The sequence below is a fragment of the Saccostrea echinata genome, unplaced genomic scaffold (genome assembly GCF_033153115.1).
Source record: "Saccostrea echinata isolate AGI-Se365-2 ecotype Australia unplaced genomic scaffold, CSIRO_AGI_Sech_v1 ptg000005l, whole genome shotgun sequence".
NCBI classification, from domain to species: Eukaryota; Metazoa; Mollusca; class Bivalvia; order Ostreida; family Ostreidae; genus Saccostrea; species Saccostrea echinata.
This window is the reverse complement of record NW_026889754.1, coordinates 2,528,307-2,549,173: the sequence shown is the minus strand read 5'-3', so window position 1 is coordinate 2,549,173 and position 20,867 is coordinate 2,528,307. Positions and strand designations below refer to the sequence as shown.

At 34.9% G+C, this 20,867-nt stretch overlaps 1 protein-coding gene across 1 annotated transcript; it reads right to left on the bottom strand.

The window, feature by feature from the left end:
* Window positions 1–6,169: 6,169 nt before the first annotated feature.
* Window positions 6,170–6,602, bottom strand: LOC133179981 (uncharacterized). Its single transcript, XM_061314626.1, has 2 exons — window positions 6,427–6,602; window positions 6,170–6,266 (listed from the first exon to the last, which is right to left on the bottom strand). The coding sequence occupies exons 1-2, from the start codon at window positions 6,600–6,602 to the stop codon at window positions 6,170–6,172; spliced, it is 273 nt and encodes a 90-aa protein (XP_061170610.1).
* Window positions 6,603–20,867: the final 14,265 nt, after the last annotated feature.

Here is a 20,867-nt window from a genome sequence, read left to right as displayed (position 1 = left end):
CCGCTTTTCATATCCAGAATGGTGAAGTACTTGTTACCAGCTAATGCATTTAGGATTTCTTCAGTTCTTGGCAGTGCATAACAATCTTTCTTGGTCTTGAGATTAAGTTGGCGATAATCACATGCGCAATTGGCCGTTCTTTTCCTGCACAACACAACATTACTGGACCATGGAGACTTGGATCTTCTGATAATTCCAGCTGTGAGTAATTGGTCTAAATGTTGTCTCACTTCTTTGAACATTGATGGTGGAATTCGACGAGCTTTCTGTTTAAATGGTTCTGGATCCAAAAGTTCAATTTGATGTGTGACTAATGTTGTATGGCCAATATCTGTGTCAGATTTTGAAAAGATGTCTGAATATTTGTTGATTAATTTCTGTCCTTCTCGAATTTGATTCCTAGTTAAATTATTTTCATCAATGTTGAGCATCTCCGTCCATTCAATGTCATCTGTGGTATTGGTAGAAAAACAATGTTGTTCATTCTCAATGGTCACTACTGGTTGCAGTTCACATAATACCGACTTTGGTTGAACACTGACTGTACAGAAAAATTTTGAATTTCATGGCCCCAGGGTCAGGGGTTCGGGTGTAAGGGCGGGTCTCTACTGATTATATAGTGAAAATGCATTAATTCTTTGAAAATCTTCTTCTCTGCTCCTGGGTATTAAATAAACTAAGTAAGTACATAGTTATGATGAGCAAGAGTGTCTCTTCCAGAATTGTGAATTTCATGGCCCCAGGGTCAAGGGTTCCGGTATTAGGGCGGGGCTCTGTTGATTATATAGTGAAAATGCATTAATTCTTTGAAAATCTTCTTTTCTGCTCCTGGGTATTAAATAAACTAAGTAAGTACATAGTTATGAAAAGCAGAGTGCCTCTTCCAAATTTGTGAATTTCATGGCCCCAGGATCCTGGTGAAGGGGGGGGGGGGGGGGCTCTATTTCACAATATAGTGAAAATGCATAATTTCTTTCAACGTATTTTTTTTTCTGGTACTGGTTATAAAGCAAAGAAAGAAGTGTATATTTATGATGAGCAAGGGTGCTTATTCCAGAATTGTGAGCTTATGGCCAATGGGTCAGATGTTCTGGTGTAAGGATGAGACTTTATTTATTTAATAATACATTGTGTATAGTAAAAATGCTTCTCTTTCAAAAATTTTCTATGCTTCTTGGCATATTCAAGGCAAACAGAGAAAAGTTTTAATAAGCAAGGGTATTTTTACTAGAATTTTGAACACCTGGATCATTTAATCAAGTGTTCTGGTCCTGGCCAGTGCACTATTAACTTATATTCTACTGAGCAAAGTTATTCCCCTTTGCCATTAACTCACTGTAAATAATGTATTTGAATGCTTAATAGAATTAGAGAATTATGCAAGAATATTTATTGTATAAAACAAAAAGTACTTTCATAGTTTTAATGATCAGATAGACTTGGAAATAATAGATAAATAAAATTGAGACAAAAATAACATCTTTTTTAATTGTTTTTCAACAGTTCAAAGGCCAAGAGAGGCCAATGTGAAAAGTTATAATATGGGGTTAAAAAATGGACAGTTTGTTAATAGTCTGCATGGACATAGTGATAAATGAGGGACAAATTAGATACTAAACCAATTATTTTGTTGATGAAAATCATACCATTTTTCTTGCTTTTGGGCAACAAAGCTTCATCTATCAGTTTATGGATCCTCTAAATTGTATTGTACTCAGGTGACCGTTAAGGCCCTTGGGCCTCTTGTTTTATTTGGCTGAAATACTGAGTATTGTCGACTCGGCGTTAAACAATAATATTAATCAATCCAAAAAAGTTTGCAAAAATAGTGGTGCAAGTTGCATACATAAAGATTATCTGACAGGAAATACTGGATTAAGATATATACTGTTATACAGTTTTACTGACCGACCTGGCAGGAGATCGAGTAAAGATAATGTATACAGTGGTTTATATATTTGCAATAGACAGACGAATGGATGATTGATTGATTGATTATTGTTGTTTTACGCCGAGTCGGCAATATTTCAGCCATATTTCGGCGGTATGAATTAAATACTGTCTGAACGGTTTTGAGAGTTTTTGGGTTTCTCTGGCGGCCCCCAATGAGCCTACTCTTTTTCGAAAACCAGAGAAACGATCTTTAGCGTGCCAAGGGGGTTGTAATCCTTGACACGGGGCACCGTTTTACGTCCCATCCGACGGACTTGGAATTTAAAAATAAAAACAGTTAAATTGAAAATTACAAAATGCTAATAAAAATATATACATTTAAATCTTATTGTAAAAATCAGTTTCTTGCAAGTATTGTAAAATTGCACTAGGATTTACATTTGTAAAAAGATCATGCATTGTTTGCACGCCATTAAAAAGTTTATTTCGAACAGGCGTAAAATCAGAACATTCTAAAAGTATATGGTTTATAGTTATTACACAGTCACAAGATATGCATTCAGGTTGATGTTCCCCGCTCAGTAAATATGAATGGGTAAATCTTGAATGTCCAATTCTTATTCTTGAAATAATGACTTCGTCCTGACGTTTCAGGCCAAAGTCAGATGATTGATTAACTTTGTTTTGTATGGTATAAAGTTTATTATTATCACAAAAATCCCAAAATATTTGCCAAAGGGAATTTACGTAAAGTTTCACCAAATACTTAAGATCAGTGTAAGGAATTTTAAAAGGTACAATTTCATACTGAAGAGCTGTTTTTGCAGAACTATCGGCCTTGTTATTACCCGAAATACCAATGTGACTCGGAATCCAACAAAATTCGACTTCTTTGCCTTGTTGAGTAAGATGATAGAACTTAGTTAATATATCCAAAATGTATGGGTGATTTGTGTTCATATTGTGTATGGACTCTAAACATGAGAGCGAGTCTGAAAATATTGTAAATGAATTTTCACTAGAAGTTTTTATATATTCAAAAGCAAGTTGTATAGCTTTTGCTTCGGCCGTAAAAATTGTTGCTTCGTTCGGAAGTCGTGTAGAAAAAACATCATTTTTGACCAATGCAGCAGCAGCAACCCTGCTTCTGTCCTTAGAACCATCTGTGTAAATTTCTCTTGAAGGATGTTTAGATTTTATTTCAGCTAATTTCTGTTGAAAAATGAGAGGATTTGTTTCTGATTTCTTAAGATCTGATAAAGATTTATTCACTACTGGTTTAATTAATTTCCATGGTGGTATTTCAGAAAGAGTAGAAGGTTTTACAATATCCAATGGTAGTTCGGAATCTCTTATATGATTTTTATATCGGAAACAAAGTGGTTTTATGCATTTCTTGTTTTTATCATATAAATTTGCATTTTGTGGATGAAAAACACAGTCATAAGCAGGATTATCGGTATTTGCTTTTAATTTAATTATATATTGTAAAGCAAGTTTAATTCTTCTCAAGTCTAGAGGTGGTTCATTTGCCTCTAGATATAAACTATCTTTAGGAGAAGTTCTAAAAGCCCCCAAGCACAATCTAAGACCTTGATGGTGGATTGCGTCAAGAGCTTTTATATAGGAAGTCCTAGCTGATCCATACACAATACACCCATAGTCTAATTTCGATCTTACTAGAGAGCGATAGAGTTTAAGTAGAGTACTTTTATCAGCTCCCCATTTTGTGTTTGCTATTACTTTAATAATATCGAGTGCCTTTAAACATTTTTCTTTGAGCATCTTTATGTGTGGAATAAAAGAGAGTTTATTATCAAAAATGACACCTAAAAACTTTATTTCTTTAACTACATTTATTGGATTTCCATTTAATTGCAAATTCGGATCATCATGGTTTTTCCGCTTTAAACAAAAATGTACACACGCGGTTTTATTCATTGAAAATTTAAAACCATAAGTATCGGCCCAATTTTGAATTTTGTTTAGACATGATTGTAACCGCCGCTCAATAAATGGATAATGACCACTCTACTAAGCTCTCCTTATCTCTGCGCCAACACAGGTGTTATTTGTGTGTCTTATGATCGGGCTCGGGATGCAAGTATTCATCCCTATTGTAGGCAGTGTTTGAGTGTTAATTTTTTATAACAAACGTTGGTTGTGGCGTGGTGGCAGTGACTTCGACTCTACGTCTCTGAAAGTGAAAGGCGAAGACCCTCGTGTAAGTAGTTCTACACGCACCCGACAACGTGTTTACCTTTACAAGCATGGCACATACAAACAGAGCACCCAAAAAATGGTGTCTTTCTTAAACTGAAGCCGTAAATTCATTCGAAAACTGGAAACCAAAAAAAAAATTTTAAAATATTTGTTATCCCTTTATCCAAATTTTTCTGCATTTTTATCTCATGACACAAAATGGGCCAAATAGTCAAAAGCTAATCCGAATCGTGATTTTGAAGAGGACGGTGACCCGATTCCGGAGAACCAACGCTGGAGAGCACAGCAAAAGTCAGCCACACTAGATCTTATGCTTGGTCAGATTGCTGGTCAAATCCCTCTCGGCAAAGGTTCTATGAAATACTGGGGAGTCGTCAAACCATTTCGAGGCATCTAAGTATACACCTGCTCAGCCATGGGAATGTCCGGATCTGTGACAGCTTAAGAAGAGCTAACATGCCGTGTTTTAGGTGACCTGCTCGAAAAAGGTGTAGTCGTCAAGCTTGCAGATGATCTTTTTTGTGGAGCAGACACGCCAAATCAGCTCCTCGATAACTTTTCCAGGGTTCTTGCAGTTTTGAAAAGATGCAACCTCAAATAATCAGCCGCAAAAACAGTTATAGCGCCCTGCAGAACAACAATCTTGGGATAGATTTGGCAATAAGAAACTCTTAGCGCTAACCCACACCGCACAGCTACTTTAGCATCCTGTGAAATGACGAAATAATTACTTCGTCCTGACCTTTCAAGCCGAATCAGATGATTTGTTTTCTATAGCATTAAGTTTACTTGTATAACATAATATTCGCTAAAAATTTGCCAAAAGGAAGTTTTACAAAATATTTCAGATCAGAGTAACGTCATACTGAAGTGCCATTTTTGCACACTATCAGCGTTGGTGTTTCCAGGGGTGCCAATGCGACTTGGAATCCAACAAATTTCTACTACTTTACCTTTTTGAGTAAAATGCACACATAATAAAATTGAAAAAAAAAAACACCTGTAAAATGCCAAAAAAAAATTATCCAATCATGATGAAAATACCAGGTGCACACCTTCATATGGCGAATAATAAGTGTACAAATTTTCAGACAAACCCTTACATCAGTTTCCAAGAAATGGTCCGGACAAAATCTCGTCTACAGACAGACGGACAGACAGACGGACAAGCTGATTCCAATATACCCCCCCCCCTAAACTTCGTTTGCGGGGGGTATAATTAAAAACGGGACTGAGAGTCTTCGAGAGCTCTGATCCTGTTTGGGTAAGAGATTGTTTGGTCAAGTTGGGTGGAAACTTAAATTCCTCTAAATAGTGGTATATCGCCATTATAATGAAATCCCGCTATATTTTCAGCCGTATTTATCCTCGATTTCATCAAATATCATTCATGCTGTTTAAAGCGCAAGTCATGGTGGGTATAAAAATGGACACTAATTGACACCCTTACATATTATGAATTTTTAATAATGCGAACACACTTCATTAAAACGGAAGTTACATTTTTATCATAGCAACCATTGATTTCGGTAGTATTCAAGAAAGACTGAATCTCAATTTCTCTCACACATGAGCACAAATTAATGCTTGTAATAACTTTTAACTGGCGTTGAAAGAGGTTTGTCGAATTTACAGAAGAAAGGATCTTTGTCTGTATGGTAAGGGATATGGAGGCCCGTTGTGACAAATGAAAAAAATTCATTACATGTACTACCGCTAATGCGCTTCATGTAAAATGCTGGAGTGAAACGTCGTAGTTTATGTCCTCATAAATCTTCAAAAATCAAATTCATTTCTTAATGAAACAAAGGAAAGGAGACAAAAGGAGTCATCATCCCATTAATAAATGAATATCTGAATTGTAGGACTGATGTTTTCCCTGTCATATTCTTAAAATATTTTTTTCTGAATTCTAAGAATGCATATATTCTTTTTTTTAATTTTATTATGTTGAATATATTGACACACAAATTAAAAAATATATTTTTACAAATAACATACCCATGTTAGTGTAGATTCTGAAAGCATCTGATTGAAAGGAAGATCTTACCTTCTACACAGCACAGGCTGGTAGGGGAACTCTTACATTCCTACCAAGGTAGCCCCAGCACCGACGCACAAATTGTCGATACGCTGTATATCTGTCCCTTCTGTAAAGAGAGAAGTTTGTCTTTACTAGCACGAAAAATAATTTCATTACTTTGTAACATTGATTGTGTGAAGTGAAAATTTATTATGTCATTTCAAAGTATGGAACATGCATGTATGACTTTGAAGTAAAAAATAAATGTAGAAATATCACTATCCTACTCTTCACTGTTGGTCTGTAACTCTCCATACTGTGCACGGTACTGGTAGTATGTAGTCTCAAGCACATACACATCTAAGAACACTGCAGAAAAATCTGAATGTTCAGTAATGCAGGAGAGCTTCTTGTGGAAGGATTTTTTTTTGCTGTTGTCTGCCAATCTCTCAGCAGCAAACATTCTCCCTTGGTGAAGGCTTGTGGACACAGAAACCGCATGAAAACCTAAAAGAATTATCAGATATTTTAACTTTTTTTATTATTATATATATGTGTATCATATTCTATCCACAGGTATAGGAAAAGAAAAGAGCTACAAGAGGAAGCTGAAATAATTTACAGGAAGTATGCAAGGAATCTGGTGGTATTGTGTGCAGCAAATGCAAAAAAGACAGACATTCAACTGGCCATAAATAATATTATGGAAATATGTACTGCATGGAAACAGCAACCCAGTCATTTGAATGCGAGCTAAAGGAGATGAAATGGAGGGAATGTAGAAGAAAGATCGATTGTATGTTAATTTACGTGCAGTTCGAGATCTGAATTACAGCATCACTACACGAGTATAACAGACTCGGCTACTGATGCTGGATTTCTCGTACCAGTAACACGATTTACAGAGAAGCATGTGCCAACACTTCAAGCATGCCTAATAGAAAACCAAGTTGTCAGCTGGAATTAATTAACAATAATGTGAATTCAGTATTCCACTCAAATGAATAATATTTTAAAAATATGTTTTCCATGAACATGCAGTATGTATCATGTTAAAACGTCGTATAAATAATATGCAATTTTATCTGTATTTATTCTTTTAATGAAAACAAGTTGCAAGGAGACGTTCTGATCTACAGTGACCTTGCAAGGTTAAAAATTACCCAACATTGTATTATCAGATTATATGTATTTAACTTGTTTTTTATGATAAGATAACCACTAGCTTGTAAGTGCTCTTCGGCAAGAGGGGACACGAGAGAAATGTTGGGGACTTTTTAGTGGGAAAATAAAACCTGTAGCAGCTGCTGCTTGAAGACAGTTGCTGAATTTAAAGTACACAGAAGGAAACAAAAGACATCAGGAGACAATAACAGGCAAAGGCTTCCTAACTTTTTTACAAGCTACTAAAGGTATGCAGTTTCCCTAGTGTAATCTGGGCAATTTTACTACCTCGTATCCCTTCAGTAAGTTACAAATAAAATATAAATTTAGCAAAGTAACCTTATTTTAATGCCCCGTATTCAAAGATTTGGGGGGTAAAGTTTTTGCCCTGTCTGGTGGTCTGTCTAGCTGTCTGTTTGTCCACAAAAACTTCAACTTGCCTATACATCATTCATTTTTACAAGTTTTACAGAGTTATCGCTCTATGTCTCTGCGGCGTTGTCGTCGGCCGCCATTATGGTGCTGACAGCGTGACAAGAGTGACACTATGTCCTACGAATAGAGACTTGACAGACACTGTGTTGTCTTTTTTGTTCAAATGCGAAAGCGCTAAATACGATTTCCAAAGTATGTCGGTAGAAAATAAACATGCCAAGAAAACTTATATGTTTTAAGTAGTTGATTTTATTAATTCATGCCTACAAATACGCCCGAAGTGCTATATATCCAATATCTGAACTTGACGTTATGTCTATACGATATATTCTGGTGAGCTTGAGATAAAAGATACCACAGAGTCTGACACCCAAGAAGTATCAGCTGACAAAGTTTGATAATCCTAGGCCTAAAAGTATTAAAGTTAAGAGCCGGACACGAGAAAAGCTATCAGGCGGACGGACGGACATGAACCCCATAACATAATACGTCCCGTCTAAAGACAGGCGTATAAAAACGATTCCAGACGCGCTAAAATCGAATTCTCCACGCATTGAAAGGGTTTGCTAATTACCGAAATAGATCTTAGTACGACTCTGCGATACTTGCTTTCCACTGCCGATATTCGAGGTAAATCAAAACGTCTATTTAAAAACAAAAATGAAATACATTCACATTTATCATGTTTTAATTTTATTAATAAAAACTGATTATAAATATTACTTAAAAAGACAAAATGTGGCATCTCTGTCCGCTTTTAACAAAATGGGCCCTGGCAACAGTACAAGCCAACCAGGGAGGTTGTATTTACTTTTGTATATGTATCTAGTCAAATTAATTTGTTTAAGATTCAATTTTTCTGTTTTGTTGATCATTTATCAAAAGATTAAGAGAGAGAGAGAGAGCTCTGTGTAAAAATCTGGACTTTTTTTATTATATTATTAGCAAAGTGAACACCACCAAGTGTGATGGAAAGAAAAGTAATTGCCTTCGAAAAGAAAGAGACCACGTACTCACTGATGATAGAAGGAAAGAGATCACGTACTCACTGATGATAGAAGGAAAGAGATCACGTACTCACTAATGATAGAAGGAGAGGAGAGTATGTATTCTACTTTTTTCAACTTTTAGATACAAAAACGAAGAGGTTTATGATGGGAAATGATTAAATAATTATTAAATAATCCTATATATGTATTTATATTTTAGATCAGAAGTCGAATCTGATGGTGAAGAAGACCCAAATATTTCGATCCTCCCAGTTGCAGCTCGACACAATGCATAAACGAAAAGAACGGCAGAAGTCCTACTAGAGGAAACTACCAAGTGAGTTACTAGTGCATGAAATTTGAGCCTGAGAAATAAATCACTTTTTGACTTATCTGTATGGGACGTTAGGGATAGATCTTATTACACCCCAACTTGAAAAGGGGGGGGGGGTATTTTTAAATGCTTTTAGATATCCAAATCCCACTTTTAAATCGACACTTGAACTGTCTGATGGCGGATCATCGACGGGCGCTTTTGCCAAATGATTCTTGCGCTGTTTTATCTGTTTAAAAAAATCAAATGACGTGTAGTAGTCTGAAGTCATAGTGATTAAACTAAGAAAATTGCACGCTTGCATTAAAAAAAGCATTGATATTAGTTTCTTTGAATTTTGAAATTAATAAAAAAGAGTATTAAGATGGACTTCAATACCGTCTCATTGTCATGGATGAATGTTATAAATGTTGACACTTTTATAAACGACACTAAACTCTCTTTTACCCTCTAATCCTAAAACTAAATACATTCCAAAAACCTGGCTATATACAGTGAGCACCTTTGAGGAACGCACTTTACTATCAGTATTTTAAATAAATTATTCCACATGTGGGTTCAACATAGGTCATACAGGTAAATAGCTCTCGTTTACTATAGGAAAACATTGAACTGTTTATACATTTGTAATATTTTAGGTACCAGCCTAACCTTGTACAAACTTCCTAATTTCACACAAGTTGTATAAATATATATAATGCGTCTTTTGTCATTCGCACAACGTTAGGCTCATAGTAAACAGAAGCTTAAAAATGAATGACCGTTCTCGATTTACTATAGAAAATCATGAATCCCTAATTTAAGCTTAAAATTAGCACCATTTTAGTAATATCTAAAAATTAACATCACAGACCCCCACTTTTAATTTTCTTACCTGAATATATAAGATACTTTTAACCATTCTTCTTAAATTCAGTGAAATGTCATTATTTTCAAATGATTTTTTTGCTTGTTAAATTTTTAATGCCAGAAAAATGGAAATGTTTGTGTGCAAAAAGGTCAAATAATTGAACATGCGGAGTAATTTGAAAATTTCTTCGTTGTCACAAATTTTAATGTGTCTATTTAATATTTAGATAAGACTGTTTTTGTTCCCATAATTTATTTGAACAAAAAATATTGGAGGAAAAGCTTTCAAAATTGATTTATGTGTAAGATGCATTTTCAGTGCAAAAAGGTCAAACTAAATGCTCTAAAGCGCAAAAAGAAGCGCATTGACCCCCATTTATTGTTTTGATTTTTAATAAAGCTATGTGTATAAATTCTAAAAATATACTTGATAAAAAATTCTCATTACTTTTGATGGCAGGATCTAACCTCCTAACATCCGAACTTCGGTATGCCAGAGATTTCAAAACAATCCGTTTATTCATGTAAAGGGTTTTATTGAAAAGATAAACTTTGAGTATCTTAGACAAAACATGCCGATGTTTGGGCTTTATTTGATTGTTAGGAAACGTGTATTTTTTTAAAAGATACACAAGTTGTAATCAGTCATTTAACATCCGAACTTCGGTATGTCCGAATTTTTAACAATCAGTTTATTCATGTAAAGGGTTTCATTGAAAAGATAAACTTTGAGTATAGTGACAAAACATGTCGATGTTTGGGCTTTATTTGATTGTTAGAAAACGTGTATTTTTTTTTTAATCAGTTTATTTATGTAAAGGGTTTCATTGAAAAGAAGTGACAAACCATGTCGATGCTTGGACTTTATCTGCATGTGTATTTTTTTAAAGAGAGGAGATCGGCTATGATTAATGCACATAGATTCATGATACATGTTAGCATTAAATCTATCCACTCTTTGTATATATCGTCATGTTTAGCCCATTACGAGTATGCTCTCTCTAATACTGTTAAAGGTACCAATTTAGGCACTGTCGTGTTTGATCACTGCTGCGTGAAGGATATGGCTAATACGCAGCATGAATTAGACGAGGGTATCATTAAATTTACTTCAGTATTTTAAAGTACTCTATGTGACGGCTTATATTTAAATCTATACCATGTACTTTATGTACAATCCATGATCGTATTATATTGTTCTCACCCTTCCTTCCATATAAGTAAATAAATCATAATAAATCTCACCCTTTCTTCCCCTTATTATCGTAACGGTCACAGAGATGTATTCATGTATTTTAATGTACTCTTTGCGACAGTTAATATATTTCGAAGCTAATACACAGGAATCCATGAATCAGATAAGGGTATCATTAAATCTACTTTAGTATTCCTTACTCCTATATATTATCGTGACGGACACGGAGATGTCTTCATTTATTTTAATGTATTCTATGCGACAGTTAATAAATTTTTAAGCTATCTTTCCCCCTTATTATCGTGACGGACACAGAGATGTCTTCATGCATGGATAAATTACGAGGGGGTATTAAAAGTACAAAGGGTATTCGTTGTGTGTAAAAGAATCTACTTCATTGATTATGATGTTCTTCATGAATTAGATAAGGATATCATTATATCTACTTCAGTATTTTGATGAACTCTAAGTGACAGCTTATATATATATTTATTCACGGCCTCCCTCCATTGTTTTCGGTCACGGTGATGTCTCCTCCAGGTCACTAAGAGGTTATCCATGACCTTGCTCCATTGTTCTCGGTCACGGTAATGTCTCCTCTAGGTCACCAAGAGGTCATCCATGACCTTGCTCCATTGTTCCCCCATTGTCCTTCCCATTGTTCTCTCAACAATAGACCCATTGTTTAACCCCCCCCCCATATGTCGGCTATACTACTGACGGACGAAAACAGATAGCAATAGGTCACCTGAGTGACTGAGGTGACCTAAAAAAGGACTTTTTTTCTGTATTGAAATCATCAATTTCGAAAGAGATTTCAAATTTGGCATTTTATCTAGGAAATAGAGAAGAGAAAACATAGGGGAAGACATCGTAGGAGTGTCAAAAGAATATCTAAGTCATTCTGAGCTACTAAATTTCAAAAGTAATTCTTATACAACACAAAGAAACAAAACATTAGTTAGAATTATCAACGCATTGACTGTCTTTTATATTAAAACTTAGACAGGGCAAGACAGAATTACTTTTTGGAGGACAATAAACAGATTTATTCACTCCGTTTTCAAACACTGGTCGCTCCTATGTCCTTCCTGCTGTCATTAAATATCTACACTAAATCAAGCAGTAGACAGGCTGTTGATATGCTGAGCAAATCATCTCCGAGTGGGTTCTTATTCCTCATTATCAAGCTGGATAGTATCCCAAGTCTGGATCGTCGATTCCTAAATGCCCGTCTAGATCCGTCATTGCTGGTTTTGACAACAAAGAAATTATCGGTTAGAAAAGGATATTGGTCAACACCAAAAACCTCGATCTTCAATTAGCATTATCCAAGTATTTGTTCCCTTGTCAACCTCAGAAAACACCGAGACAGCTGACAGATTGCAAATGCGGGAGGATCTGAAACCTTCCGACTGTTTTCCAGTGAATATTTCGATTTCAGAATACGGCATGTAACATCAAATGAATCATGTCAGAGAAGAAATACTGCATGAAAAACAAACGTTTGAAAAAGAAATCCTAGACCAAGCATCACCTGATTACGAAAAACTAGAACAAATTCACTATTAACTTCCAACATTTCATACAAAATGCACTATACACAGTTATTTTAAAAGTTTTCCGATTCAAGCCAATTCACTTACAACACAGATGAAACAATCCACATAGAGGGAAGAATGAAGGGTGTTTTGATCTGATCTGCACTTAATGAGGAACTGAAAATGCAAGACAATAACTAATCTGCACAGGCTGTCAAAACGAGAAGGTTTGAAAGAAGCATGAGGAAGAAAAGAACTGCACCGTCGGGTTCTAAGCAAAACAATTCTAAAAGCTGTGCACAAAATGCAGAAGGTCAAATGGAAAACACAGGCGAATCAAGTTAGCGATATTCATGTGTGCCAACTAATCACTCGTCCGCAGCTGATGTTACTGAAGGGATGCCGACCTTCGTCAACCCCAACAACAACGAAACAGTAGCTTTGGTTCTTCGGCAAATTGGTATCCACGGAGGAATTAAAAGATACAACAGAGGAAAGACAGTAGATGTTTATATGTTGTGATGGTAGACGTCACAGCCTTTATCAACGCCTGTTATATGACACCGTAATCTGCCACCTGTGCAAGGCATCCTTTATAATCCAATCTGCTTACAGAGAACACCACCTCCTTTCCTTCTTTCTCTCCTTCATTTGCAACTTTTTTTGAAAGTCAAACATACCCTTCGATTTTTATTTATATACCTATCGCTATTCACCCGTATTTGATTGACTGTTTTATTTTTCCTTTATATGTACAAACTAAGGTGTGAACCTTTTATTGAAACACCTACTTATTTATTCATATATATACCATGAACAAAGTTTCATTGTTTGTCAAATACGTTTTGATACAAGAAATATATTACTTGTTTGTAATATACATTCTGAAACCATATTCATTATATAAAAACTATTGCATCAAATCCCAATTTGAATGAAAAAAAATATTAAGTCATTACTTTCTTTCAATTTAATAGAAATTTTTGATTTTCTTGTTAAAACAACTGAACGTTCTGATGAATTCCATCTTGAAATTTTTAACTTTTCCGTCTATTAAAATCGAAATATAATTCCTATTTTTGTTCTTCATATGTCTGTCCGTGTATATTTCTTTCTTTATCCATTAAGATCCTGTATTTTAACTGATAAATACTGATACTGTCAACATTGGTTTTTTTTTAAATGAAATCCAAGATATTGTCACAAAACTTTTAAGAATGCTGTCTGATAATTTCATTGATGATCCTCATGATTCCACTCTAAAACTCGTAAACTAATACCGTCTTTAGTAGGACAGAGTTTAACCTGGTTATATGTGGGGCAATATGGTTTCGGTAGATGTGGGTTATAGTATGGAACTGAAACAAATTTTCTTAAAGTTACACATTTGTATGGCGAGTACACTTGGATGTACGTATCATCACCTAATCGACGAAAAAAGTTTATTTCACTTTCTTCATTTATCAGCTGATGTAATGCCTCCGTTGCAAATCCTACCAACAAATTTAAGTTATTCCACTGATGAATGCTTAACACAATTCCTATTGGATTTTCTTCTTGCTTATCAGATAATTCTCGTATAACGATAAACATTTTGTTCTCTTCTTTTAAAATTCTTGCATCTCTGTTGTTTCCAATATCTACAGAATACAATTCCACAACGTTTTTTTTTTCTCGTTCTTGTTTTCTAAAACTTTTCCTTTAATAAATTACTATTTGCATTCTTAATTTAGACTTATTAATAAATATTAATAATACCCCTCTCCAACTGCCCTGACGTTTATTTGCTCCGCCTTTTTAAAGTTAGACCCTCCCCCGTTTTATTTATGAGGGCTATCCGAATATATTTGTGGGTACAAAGACCTCTATTCACGGGGGCTATACGGACACAGCAGGGGGCTATACAGACACTATTGCAGCATTTGACAAAAAGCTTTTCTACTTGAATTAAAAGGAAGCAATGGTGAACTGGGCAGCATTAGGGAAAAATACAATATTACTAACAAGGCAGGAATTTTTCCTTCAAATGCTGGTCAAATTCTCAAGCAGTTTGCTTCTGAAAATGGTATTAATACACAGATATTTAATCCACAAAAAATTGTAAGTGGTAGGGACATTATACAAAGAGTCAGGAGAAAGTACCTCAGAGTACGTGGACTAGCTGTGCCTCATCAAATACCAGCCCAAAAATCAGAAAAACCCTAAAGCAAAAAGTTAACGATGGTATCTACGATATTGGTATTTGTATTGCCCCAAAAGTTTTTGATACCAACAAAATAAACAACACGGGTGAGCTTGTTGTGAATCAGGAAGAGATATATGGTGGGAAGTTTACACTTCATAAGATCAGGGAGCAATCACTCAACGAACAGGAAACGCTCGGAGTCTTGAGGAGTACATCAGATGAGGAATACAGCTCTCTTCCACCTGCAGCTGTAATAAAGAAACTGCATGAATATGGTAGGTAAAATATTAAATGTATTAAAATAGTTCAAGTTGATATCTTAAACAAGAGATTCAAGGCCCTTCACTGTAAAGACAAGAGACCCTTGGGCCACATCGCTCACCCAAGCTCTTTGGCTAGTAGTTCAGTATTGAAAATATTTAAATTTAAAAGTGTTCCGAAACCTACTTTTAAGGGAGTAGGGAATGGGGGGTGGGGTATCATTTGAACATCACTAACTGGCGATGCTCTCATACTTCTTTGACATTTGATGATTTAATAAGATTTATTTCCTTAAAATTTTATCCTGTATTTTGGCCTGCAAGCCTGTCTCCAGAGGACAAGACTTGAACAATCTTTATCTACACTACTCGAGGACGCTTCTATATTAATGACTTATCATGGTTTTGTTGTTCTCGAGAAGACTTTTAATGATCTTTCTTACATATTCCTAATAAAATTTCGGCTACCTGTCGTGCCCCCTCTCTACCCCAGGGAGTCAAGATTTGAACAAACTTAAAGTACACAAAGTTGATGCTTCCATATAAATATGCCCAATCACGACTTTGTTGTGTTTGAGGAAAAGTTTAAAGATTTCAACTACATATTCCTTTGTAACACTTCCTATGAAAAACTTTGATCTCTTTTTATGGACCCACCTTACACCCCCCCCCCCCCTAGGATCATGATTTATACAAACATAAATCTATACTATCTTAGGATGGTTTACCCCTTAATACGGCTAATTATGGTCGTGCTATTCTTAAGAAGAGGACATTAAAAGATATTTTCCTGTATATTACAACTATGTAAGAATCTGATCACTTATTGTGACCCACTTCTAGCCCTATTGGAGAGAGAAGGGTGTCCTGATTTGAACAGTACAACAGGGAAGAAACTGTCAATTGTCAACATCTCTATATGGTAGTCAGTAATCTGGTAAACTATCAAAACTTAAATATTGTGACATATTAACAAGTTTTTGCATAGGGACTACATTCCCTTCCATTGGAGTTGACCTATATGTTCTGCATCTAACATTAAGATAAGGCCTAGATAAATAATTAGTGTGTTTACGGTTTTTGAAGACGCTAAAATGTACGAGCTATCTGAAAAATGTATACACCTATATCTTTGCAGAATTGAACAATTCTGGTTTCACTATTAAATATCCTAATCTTGATCACTTTTGTGTTTGAGAAAATGCATATTCTATACACATTAATCGAATCTTTTTAACAGTGATTTCCCCTGGAAAAAACATCAGCGTTTCTGCCAATAAAATGTTAAAATAAATATTGATTACCGACATCAAGTTACACGTGGCTTTAATTAGATGTATGAAGAACAGAAGTAATAAATGTCTTTAAATCCCCCTATTTACAAATGTACAACACGTGTGATATGCATAAGTTTTTGTTTATCTTGTCCAGATATTACACTAGTCATCTTAATTATTCCCTTCAATGAATTAGTAGTATGTGTTATTTTAAGCATGTGAATATATACGTTGAATTTATTATCTGATAAGGGTATATTTTTAATGAATTCAGAACTAAACTGAGCATAATGCAGATGCATGACAACAATGAAGGATTGTTTTTTACTGCAACATATTCTAATTCATTTGTCTGAAACAGTTTATATTTATTATTAACTACAATATGCTGCCACGATTAAGACGAACAAGAGGTGGTGATCTGCTGTATTATAGGAAGGAAGATGTCGAGAAAGGTTTGGAAAGTTCACCAAACTTAATACATTCCAAGTGAGGGCAAGGGCTTTGGGGCTGTAAGGTCCCATAGTTGGGATGTTAAAAAAGAGAAATATGTTTTGGGCCAATATATTGTTCAGTTTGGAAAGTATAGGGGTCATACCTTTTCCTGGATGGTCGAGAACTGTCTGGGATATGTGGGCTGGTTAGTGGATGCCATGCGGAGAGAGACCATCACACAGGCTCCCTTGTCACAGAACAAGCATCCTTTTAAGGACTACTTACTGAAATCAGTTTAATTGAAAATCTTTGATAAAAGTATGTTTGTATCATCTTCCTTAAGGTATGTTTATTCAGCTTTTAGGAAAGGTTCAGTCAGAATCTCTAATTTCAAAACTATTTATAACAATACAATTTTTTTGTAAACATATTTAATAAAACAATGCAAATTATACAAAAATCAATTTAAAAACTGGTCACAAAATCATAAAGAAAGTACATCAAACATTGTAAGGAATGAAAAAAATAATTGAATGATTGATTGTATATTGTTTTACGTCCCATTCGAGAATTTTTCACTCATATAGAGACGTCACCATATACCGGTGAAGGGCTTCAAATTTTGACCTTTACTCGGCACTCAGGGCCATTGAGCAGTGAGGGATCTTTATCGTGCCAACGCCTGCCGTGACACGGGGCCTCGGTTTTTAAGATCTCATCCGAAAGACCCGCAACTTTCACTCCAAAGTGCCGAGCGAATGGCGAAGGAACAGTTGCTACCTATTTTTTATCGACTTAGGTCTGTCGCGGCCGAGATTCGAACTCACGACCTCCCGATCACGGAGCGAGCGCTCTACCGACTGAGCTACCGTGAACGGTAAAAAATAATTGAAATCTTTGCATCAAAGTGGACATGATTTTCTTGCACTCTAAACTGTTTATGATATATGAACAATATTTGACTGGCGTATTTGTTTTATAATGCCCTCAACCATGAATGTCAATGACAGAGTCAAATTTGATTACAGGCATTAAAGAACAAAGTGGACAAGTGAAGAAGGAAGTTGCAGATACAGTCAAAGTCCAATATTACAACAATTGATATTAGAAATGCTGAGAAAATTCAAATTTTAAAGGGAAAGATCAGAAGGAGTGAAGATCAGAAATCAATAATATAATTCTAAGGAAATCAAAACTCACCTTGCAAGGGTCATTGCATTGTTCATTTCAATTTCTTATTTGTTGTATGGGATGTACAGTCATTTGTAAAGATGTGTTCTACTAAGATTTGCTTTTACTATGTGAAAGATGATGTGATCGGAAACATTGTCACTAAAGTCAATGATTTGATTTATATTTTTTTCGAAGTAGGTGGCAATGATATTAAGATCAAACCCTGATTATCATAGTTTATTTTGATTTTTAATACATAATTATATTGTGACGAGGGCCAACTTGGTTCTTATATAAATTAAGGCATATCAGAAACACAAGCAAGCACTGCACACTGCATAAAGTAAATAAAGAGAAGACAAAAACAAACTGTAGTACTTAGTAATCCCCCCTTTTTTTTGCATTGTTCAGTATTTGAAAAGAATGAAATTTACCCATTCTTTCTGCCTTCATGTTTTTTCTCAAACCCTAATATTTATGTGAATCATACATATATAACTTGCAGTAATTGATATATACATTTTATGATATAAAAAATTTTGTTTAACAGACAGTGTAAAAAAGTTTCCCAGACGATGTCGTAGCTGTTATTTATGAGGATCACGTAAAAGTGATGGTGTGCAAAAATTGTGGATTTACCTTTCCAACAAAAACAGTGGACACCGACATTTTGATCTTGAGAGGGGAGAAATCACGCAAGGGGAGCAATACCCATAAAATTCTATACAGAATGAGGAGAAATCACGCAAGGGGTGTAATACCCATAAAATTCTGTACAGAATGAGGAGAGATATATGTAAATTATCTTTTATAGCAATGCATTGCACTTCACACCTTTAAATACTTGTCTCATTTTTAACTTAATACTTAATATCTAGCTATATTTAAGATCTATAATCAGGAAGTACCTAGATGTTTAATAAAAACATTTAACTGGCAAGCCGTTATGATAATGAAATTTTTAAAAGAAATGCAATATTCATGATAGCTGCAGGTTTAAATTCTGAGTTAAAATTTCTTTCTGGATGTTGAATAGAAAGAATTGGACGTCACAAGCCATTATATGAATATTTACTTGAATATTCTCAATTCTTTAATTTATAAGGCCTACCCATTTTATAATATTGCATTTGACAAATTGTCAAGCTCTGTGGAGCAGGAATTCATGCTTGTCTGCTGTTCACTACGGTAGATAATCCTTCTAGACAGAGTAGTGGATTCAAGGCACATAACCCATTGGTGAAACACGTTTTGGCCGACAAAGAATTCTCATTTTTGGACCTTTTCACTAAGAATGTAAAGGGAGTCTACTTGAAAGGTTTGTGTTGTTTTTATTTTTAGTCGGGGAAATCTTTATTTTGAATTCAATGTAGGGCTGGGACGATACAACTTTTTCTATATCGATACGTATCCCGATATTTGAGCCACGATACGATATGTATCACGATATGTTTAATTGGTTATAAATCCTTTTTTTATATTGAAGTGAACAAAACATTTCTTCACATATAAGAATAATTTATTCAAAGAAGTTGTATATCTGTTGTAATACTTAATTATTTTGCACAAGTGGTCTTAATTATTATGTATTTTATATTTAGATTTATATTAAGCATATTTATTTTACAATTATTAAACCCAAAATGTTAAGTAAACAAAGAAAAACATTAGTCAGAATTTTTGGGGCGATATGTCGATATTTCTTCATATGTATCGATATGCGTATCATCCTCACATTGAATCGATATTATCGATATCTCGATATATCGTCCCAGCCCTAATTCAATGTAATGCTTAACAGCATTCCGTTTTTGCACTGATGTGTAAGATTAAGTCATCTCTAAAAAATATCATAAAATGTACATGGACTTCTTGTGAAAACTTTTCTTATCTACATGGCTTTCAAAGAGAACAAAGAGCGAAACTAGCAAAAATAGGAGGTACCTTATCGAAGCCAATTTAATTAAATACTGTTATGGATTATTATCTCCATCAACTATTTTGGCTTGAATGTAAAATATATATGCAGTTGAATGTTAGATTGTAAACCTGATAACAACCACATAGCTTGAATTACTATTTGTACAGTACTACATGAAGTTCCATTAATTAATTAAAGTTCAGGAATAAACTTAAATTATCAAAAATATAATTAAAATGTTATGCAAAATTGCAGTGTATTTACAGTACTTTTTGAACATTACAGAGAAAGTATTTACTGTGTAAACTACAACTGATACAGCTGGGCAATCTTTCCTCGAGAATCCCTCTCTTCAGAAATCCAGCACATAGGACAACCTGTTCACTGGAGAACCAACAGCACCTTATCACAAAACCAAAACAATCCAGACTCCCCCTACCCCCTCACAGGCATCTGTCCCACAATCCACGACACCTTCTCACATAACCATACAGAAATACACAAACCAGAAATCAATGTCTTTAAAATCCATGCTGACCTGACTGCGGTTGTAGGTCCATTTTGAAACTGCGCGTGTTCGAAGTGTGCACTGAGCGGACAATTCAAGTACGACATTATTATGATCGATTAGCTGGAGTTCTGTTCTAAGTCAGTAAGGTCATATCAAGAGAAATCGTCGTCATTAAGAATGGGCTTCGCTCCGCCCATTCTACATGACGCAGATTTCTCTTTATATGATCTTACTATTAAGTAAAACTAAGAAACATGGCACATTGTACTATGACTGAAGCCAAAGAGATGATATTTCAAGCTTTTTGGAAAGCTGAACTTGTTGAGCAAATACAGTACACCGATACACGAGCCAGTTGAAGAACGACTTAATATACGAGAAAGTCTCGTTCCTGAAATTTTCGTAATCGTTCACTTCAAGGAGAGGCGAATCCTGGTCGCATTTCCTTGCTCATCAAAT

Excerpts from the sequence above, each read along its gene's own strand:
- LOC133179981 (XM_061314626.1), bottom strand. The coding sequence starts at position 6,602 with ATGTTTGCTGCTGAGAGATTGGCAGACAACAGCAAAAAAAAATCCTTC. Across the intron at positions 6,267-6,426 it reads TTACAGACCAACAGTGAAGA|AAGGGACAGATATACAGCGT; the intron begins GTAGGATAGTGA and ends CTCTCTTTACAG.